Source organism: Plecotus auritus (genome assembly GCF_963455305.1).
Source record: "Plecotus auritus genome assembly, chromosome: 4".
In the NCBI taxonomy this organism is placed as follows: domain Eukaryota; kingdom Metazoa; phylum Chordata; class Mammalia; order Chiroptera; family Vespertilionidae; genus Plecotus; species Plecotus auritus.
Window position 1 is genome coordinate 54,048,636 of NC_137775.1, and position 6,623 is coordinate 54,055,258.

At 41.4% G+C, this 6,623-nt stretch overlaps 1 protein-coding gene across 1 annotated transcript; it reads right to left on the minus strand.

The window, feature by feature from the left end:
- Positions 1-5,702: 5,702 nt before the first annotated feature.
- LOC308246994 (S-phase kinase-associated protein 1-like) lies at positions 5,703-6,405 on the minus strand. Its single transcript, XM_080665484.1, has one exon. The coding sequence runs from the start codon at positions 6,393-6,395 to the stop codon at positions 5,904-5,906; it is 492 nt and encodes a 163-aa protein (XP_080521610.1). The 5' UTR covers positions 6,396-6,405; the 3' UTR covers positions 5,703-5,903.
- Between the last annotated feature and the right edge of the window lie 218 nt (positions 6,406-6,623).

The following is a 6,623-nucleotide window of genomic DNA, read 5'->3' on the forward strand; positions in this document are numbered from 1 at the left end:
CTACTATTTGACCATCTAACCCTACCCCGCCTTCCCCTGCCACACACACATACACATACACGCAGGCTTTATATTATTGCTTCTTTCTTTTCTTAAATGTGGATTTTTTTATTGGTTTCAGAGAATAAGGGAGAGGGAGAGAGAGATAGAAACATCAAGGATGAAAGAATAATTGATTGGCTGACTCCTGCACACACCCACACTGAGGATCAGAGCCCGCAACCTGGGCATGTGCCCTGACTGACTGGGAATTGAACCATGACTACCTTGTTCATAAGTTGAAGCTCAACCACTGAGCCATGCCAGCTGGGCAATTGCTTCTTTATTATTTCATTCTTCAAATCTCAGCTGAAAGTCAGGGAGGCCCTTTTGAACCACCTTTTCTCTCCACCGACATTATTCTCCATCTCTGCATATTGTTTTCTTGTGAGACTAACAAAATGTATTTACTAGTATTTGGTGCTTTTCTTGTTTGTTTTTACTCACTTATGGTCTTTCTTTTCCATTGTCATCTTCATGAGGACATGGACCATTTACATCTTGTTGGCCAGAGCCGATGCTGTACCTAAGACAATGCTCAGTCTATCACTCATTCAATAAATATTTTAAAGTGTATTTTAAAATTATAATACCTGATCACTTATTATAGATTATATCTTATTGTATACTAGAGGCCCAATGCACGAAATTCATGCAAGGGTAAGCCTTCCTTCCCCTGGCTGCCAGCACCGGCTTCCCTCTGGCACCCAGGACCTGGGCTTCCCTCATAGCCCCACCTTCGTCCGGAAGGATGTCTGGTCTAATTAGCATATTATGCTTTTATTATTATAGATTAAGTAATCTAAATAAATTATTGTATTGTAACATATTAATATATTTACTATAAAATATTTATATTAATTTTAAATTGTATAAATGAGAAGAGAAGTGAATTCTAGACAAAGCTTCAACCAAATGATAGAATCTAAAAAGTTAATCCCTTAGAATCCAGGTAGACTGGCACTTAAATTACCCTGAATGCATTTCTAGCTATTTTTTAAAAATAGAAAATATTTATGTAAAGAAATACACAGATGAGTATCATTTTCTGGGGAAAAAATATCAAGGGATATAAATGAAAGTCAGTTTGCAACCTCCTATTTCATGAGTCTATTCTTCAGGGATTTTTCAACTTCGTTTTGTAGAATCAAGTAGCTCAGTTATTTGGAATAAGCATGTGTACTTTTAAGGGGTTATTCAAACTGAATTGCCAGCGTTTTAGGGTTTAGTGCTCACTAAATGTTATGTAGAACTAGAAAGATATGGATAGTAAAATTGCAGGGACTCACCAAAGTATTAACATTTTATTCTACTGTGGGCAAGAAAATAGCATCAAGTATCTTTACTAGTAAAAGGGTAATATGCTAATTAGACCAGATAGACCAGACGTCTTCCAGACATCCTTCCGGACAAAGTCATGGTTGCGGGCACCGAGACAGAGGCAGTTAGGGGCAATCAGGCCATCAGGGGAGAGCATGTAGGGGCAATCAGGCTGGCAGGGAAGAGCAATTAGGGGTGATCAGGTCAGCAGAGGTGGTTAGGGGCAATCAGGCAGGCAGGGGAGCAGTTAGGGGCATCAGGCAGGCCAGCAGAGTGGTTAGGGGTGATCAGGCAGGCAGGCAGGTGAGCAGTTAGGAGCCAGCAAGTCCTAGATTGTGAGAGGGATGTACAAGGGATCAGACTAAACTGGCAGTTGGACATCCTCAAGGGGTCCCAGATTGAAGAGGGTGCAGCCCGACTGAGGGACCACCCCCCCCATGCACAAATTTTATGCACTGGGCCTCTAGTCTATATATATAAAAGGCTAACATGCTAAGTGTCCGACCATCTGACTGGTCTCTGTGACAAGCACTGACCACCAAGGGGCAGATGCTCAACTCAGGAGCTGCCGAGCTGCAGTGACTTGGCAGCAGCAGTTCTCAGGTGATGCACCCCGAAACCAGAGAGGCCATGCAATTCCACCTTTGGCCATGGGTTATGTTGTTGCTGGGGCACTGTTGGCCCCGAATCTGGTTTACTGCACACTTGCATTTGCGTTCCACACCCTGTATGACAGCAACTTTGCAGAGTGCCCTCTTGCACTCCGGGACCCCTCCAGGGATGTTAGAGAGCTGGTTTCAGCCCAATCTCTGTAGACCAGGCTGAGGGACCCCACCTGCAAGAAGGATCCCATTCACTCCACAGACCCCAAGGAGGGGCTTTGGGAGGTTGGCTTCAGGGCGTGTCTGGCCCGTCTTGCCCAGTCCCACCCCGCCAGCCACCTTCTAATTAATTTTCTTTCAATGTGCATGAATCTGTGCACCGGGTCACTAGTATTTATATAAGGTAGAATGTTGTCTTAGAATATATAAGTCATCCACATGCCTGAAGTATGCTTAGGGATATATTGAAAACTTGTTTTTTGTTTCTGTTGACATATCATAAAATAAAAGATTAAAATAATGTTGACTAATACATTGAAATGGAGTTCTTCATTTAAAGTGGCCCAGTAGCCTAAAGGATCTTGTGCAGCAATTTATTTCTTAGCACCTTCTAAAGTCTTCCAATAACTAAAAATAATTTTTGAAAATCACTCTCCAAAACACCTTAGAACTTTGTTTACCACTAGAGGCCCGATGCATGAAATAGGATCAGGCCTAAATGGGCAGTCGGACATCCCTCTCACAATCCAGGACTGCTGACTCCCAACTGCTTGCCTGCCTGCCTTCCTGATGCCCCTAACCGCTTCTGCTTGCCAGCCTGTCACCCCCTAACCACTCCCCTGCAGGCCTGGTCACACCTAAGTGCCCTCCCCTGCAGGCCTGGTCTCCCCCAACTGCCCTCCCCTGTAGGCCTGGTCCCCCCAACTGCCCTCCCCTGCAGGCCTGGTCCCCCCAACTGCTCTCCCCTGCAGGTCTGGGTCCCCCCCAACTGCCCTTCCCTGCAGGCTTGATTACCCCCAACTGCCTTCCCTTGCAGGCCTGGTCCCTCCCAACTGCCCTCCCCTGCTGGCCATCTTGTGGCAGTCATCTTGTGTCCACATGGGGGCAGCCATCTTGTGTGTTGGAGTGATGGTCAATTTGCATATTACTCTTTTATTAGATAGGATAGAGGCCTGGTTCACGGGTGGGGGCCAGCTGGTTTGCCCTGAAGGGTGTCCTGGATCAGGGTGGGGGTTCCCTTGGGGTGTGGGTGACCTGGGCGAGGGGCCCGTGGTGGTTTGCAGGCCAGCCATGCCCCCCAGCGACCCAAGTGGAGGCCCTGGTATCTGGGATTTATTTATCTTCTATAATTGAAACTTTGTAGCCTTGAGCAGAGGCCAAGGCCAACCAGGAAGCTTGGCTTCCTCCATTGCCAGGGGCAACCCAAGCCTCCTGCTTGCTTCAGCTCTGTGGCTGCCACCATTTTTGTTGGGATTTATTTATCTTCTATAATTAAAACTTTGTAGCCTTGAGTGGAGGCCGGGGCTGGCCAGGAAGCTTGGCTTCCTCCATCACCAGGGAAACCCAAGCCTCCTGCTCTCTCTGTGGCTGCAGCCATCTTGGTTGGATCAATTTTCATACTCGCTCCAGATTGGCTTGTGGGTGTGGCTTGTGGGTGTAGCAGAGGTATGGTTAATTTGCATGTTTCTCTTTTATTAGTGTAGATTATTGAAATAAGTAAGCATGTGACATTTTATCTCCAAAGGATTTTTTTTTTTTTACAAAAAGCTGAGAGAATAAAAAAAAAGAATGGTTCAGCAGGCCTCTTTCTAAAGAGGCCTAACTTCTGTGATCAGAGGATGTAATATGAGGCAAATCCTACCCATGCCTTAGCTTTTACTTAGCTATTGAAATCATAGTAATAAATCCAAAATAAAGCATATAAAATATGGGTGGTATTTATATAAAGTATAATATTTTTATAATCATTAGAAAGTTTGAGACAATAGCAGATAAAAGGCATTTTCATTATAAACTAATACTTATATGTTTTTTAGCCTTAAAATACATATACATTATATATGTATATATGTATATAACTCAACACAAAAATAGCCTTGTTAAAAAATGGGGGAAGGACTTGAATACATATTTCTCCAAAGAAGGTATGTAAATAGCCAATAAATACATGAAAAGATGTCCAACAACAAAAATCATTAGGCAAATGTAAATCAAAACCATAATAAGATACCAGCTTACACCCATTAGGCTGGCAACTATAAACAAGCAAACAAAAACAACAACCAACAACCAGAAAATAACAAGTGTTAACAGGGATATAGAGAAATAGGGAACACTTGTTCACAGTTGGTAGGAATGTAAAACAGAGCTGCAACTATGGAAAACAGTATGTCCGTTCCTTAAAATATTTAAGGTAGAATAATCACGTGATCCCACATTCCAACTTCTGGGTATATGCCCCAAAGTATTGAAAGTGGGATCTGGAAGAGATAATTGCACACTCATATTCTTAGCAGCATTGTTTACAATAGTTAAAATGTAGAAGCAACCCAGTGTCCATCAATGGATGAATGAATAGGCAAAATGTGGTTTATACATAGAGTGGAATATTTATTCAGCTTTAAAAATGAAAGAAATCCTGACACATGCTACAGCATGAATGAACCTTGAGGACATTATGCTAAGTGAAATAAGCAAGTCACAAAGGGACAAATATAGTATGATTCCACTTATGTGAGGAACCTAGAGTAGTCAAATTCATAGAGACAGATAGCAGAATGGTAGTTTCCAGGGGCTAGGTGGAGAGAGGAATGGGAATTTATTGTTTAATAGGTACAGAGTTTGAATTTTGCCATATGAAAAAGAGTTTTGTGGATGGATGGTGCTAACAGTAGCACAACAATGTAAGTCTGTACAATTAAAAATGGTTCAGATGGCAAATTTATGTTGTAAGTATTTTACCAAAATAATTTTTTATTTAAAACAAAACTAAAAGTACAAAAATTTATAGCAATGTACCTGTTTGGTTTCTTTAGGCTCACCTAAACTTTAAGATTGTGCCATTTATCTCACCATCCTGTCTTAGATTTTTAACACACATTAGGTGTTCAATAAATAGTACTTAATTTGAAAACTGAAAGGGTACAATATGATTCTCCCTAAAGTATATCATTTTCTATCATTGGAACTTAAATAGAAAATGAGGATGTAACTATCATACCCAGTAGTTCACAATTTTTAAATCCATTCAGAGACACAATAATAGAACTTTCTGGTTCTATATTATTGCTTCCCAATGTCAGACTATTATGCAAAAATAAAGACAGGCAAACAAAGACCTGCGTGATTCCTGTGGTAATCCACATTTAGAACTATGATGATGCCAATCATGTGAACTATTCTCAAGTGGGCAATCCATAAATAGAACAGCTTTATAGGGTGTTACACTGTAAGCCTGCCAGTTTAAGCTTGTCTGGACCTCAGAAATCAAGCCACAAGTTAAAAAGGGGTGACGGCAAAGGACTGAGAGATGACAAAGTCAAGGATAAAGTAATTCTAATAAGGAAAGAGCATGTCAGCAAAGCAGAAAGGTAAAAGAAGATATAAAACTAATATTTAGAGAGCAGCAAATTCTGGGATTATGATAGGCATTTTTCTTTTCTTTTCTTTTCTTTTTTTATTTTTTTTTTTAATAAAGTACCCACAATTCAGTTTTATTCAGAGCAAAGAAAAAAGATACTTTTGATCATACTAGAAGAAACTCAGCCATAGGTTTGGAATCTGTACCCAAACTACACATGCAATGAAGACAATATTCTGCTAATACAATTGATTTGCTGCTGCATTTGTCTACTGTTTGCCTAATATTAACAATTATAAACAGAGCAGTGCAACTAGTATTTGGAACAATCCTTACAGTGTTCCAGTGTCAGGCACAACTTTTCACTTCTCTTCACACCACTGGTTCTCTTTGCGTACCTGGGCTTCCTCTTCTTCAGTAAAGTCATTTTTTATATTGAAGGTCTTGCGAATCTCTTCAGGGGTTTTCCCCTTGATCATATTGGCAACAGTCTTGCATGTAACATCAAGCAAACCTTTGATGTCTAAATAGTTTGCAGCCAGAATTAGTTCAAATAGTGTTCCTTGGTCAACTTTGAGGAATTCTTGGTCCCAAACAGGAATATCATCTGTTCGCTTTTCTTTGTTCTCATCATCCTCAGGCGGAGGAGGGTCATCTTTGTGGTAAGTGCACCACTGAATGACCTTTTTTAATATTGCCGCATTAACATTTGGTAGAGGAACTGGGTCATCATCGCCTTCATCATCCATTCCCAAATCTTCTAACATGGTCTTGATAGTCACAGATTGTTTGGCAATTTCAACATCAACTTCAAATATCTCTCCATCAGAACTCTGCATTTTAATTGAAGGCATGGTGCTCGGTCTCAAGAGAGATCAGGCCGGAGGCTGACGAGAGCCGGGTAGCGTCAGCAGGACCAAACGAAAAAGGTGGAGAACAAGGCCACTTACAGCAACCTGCCAGAAACCGATCATTGTCCCACTAATAGAAAGATGTGGACAGGAAACCGGGAAGGCTGGTCAACAACCTTAATTGCTCTAATCGCTCACTGTTTAGTTGAAACATTGTTAACTGAAGCAGCC

Excerpts from the sequence above, each read along its gene's own strand:
- LOC308246994 (XM_080665484.1), bottom strand. The coding sequence starts at position 6,395 with ATGCCTTCAATTAAAATGCAGAGTTCTGATGGAGAGATATTTGAAGTT.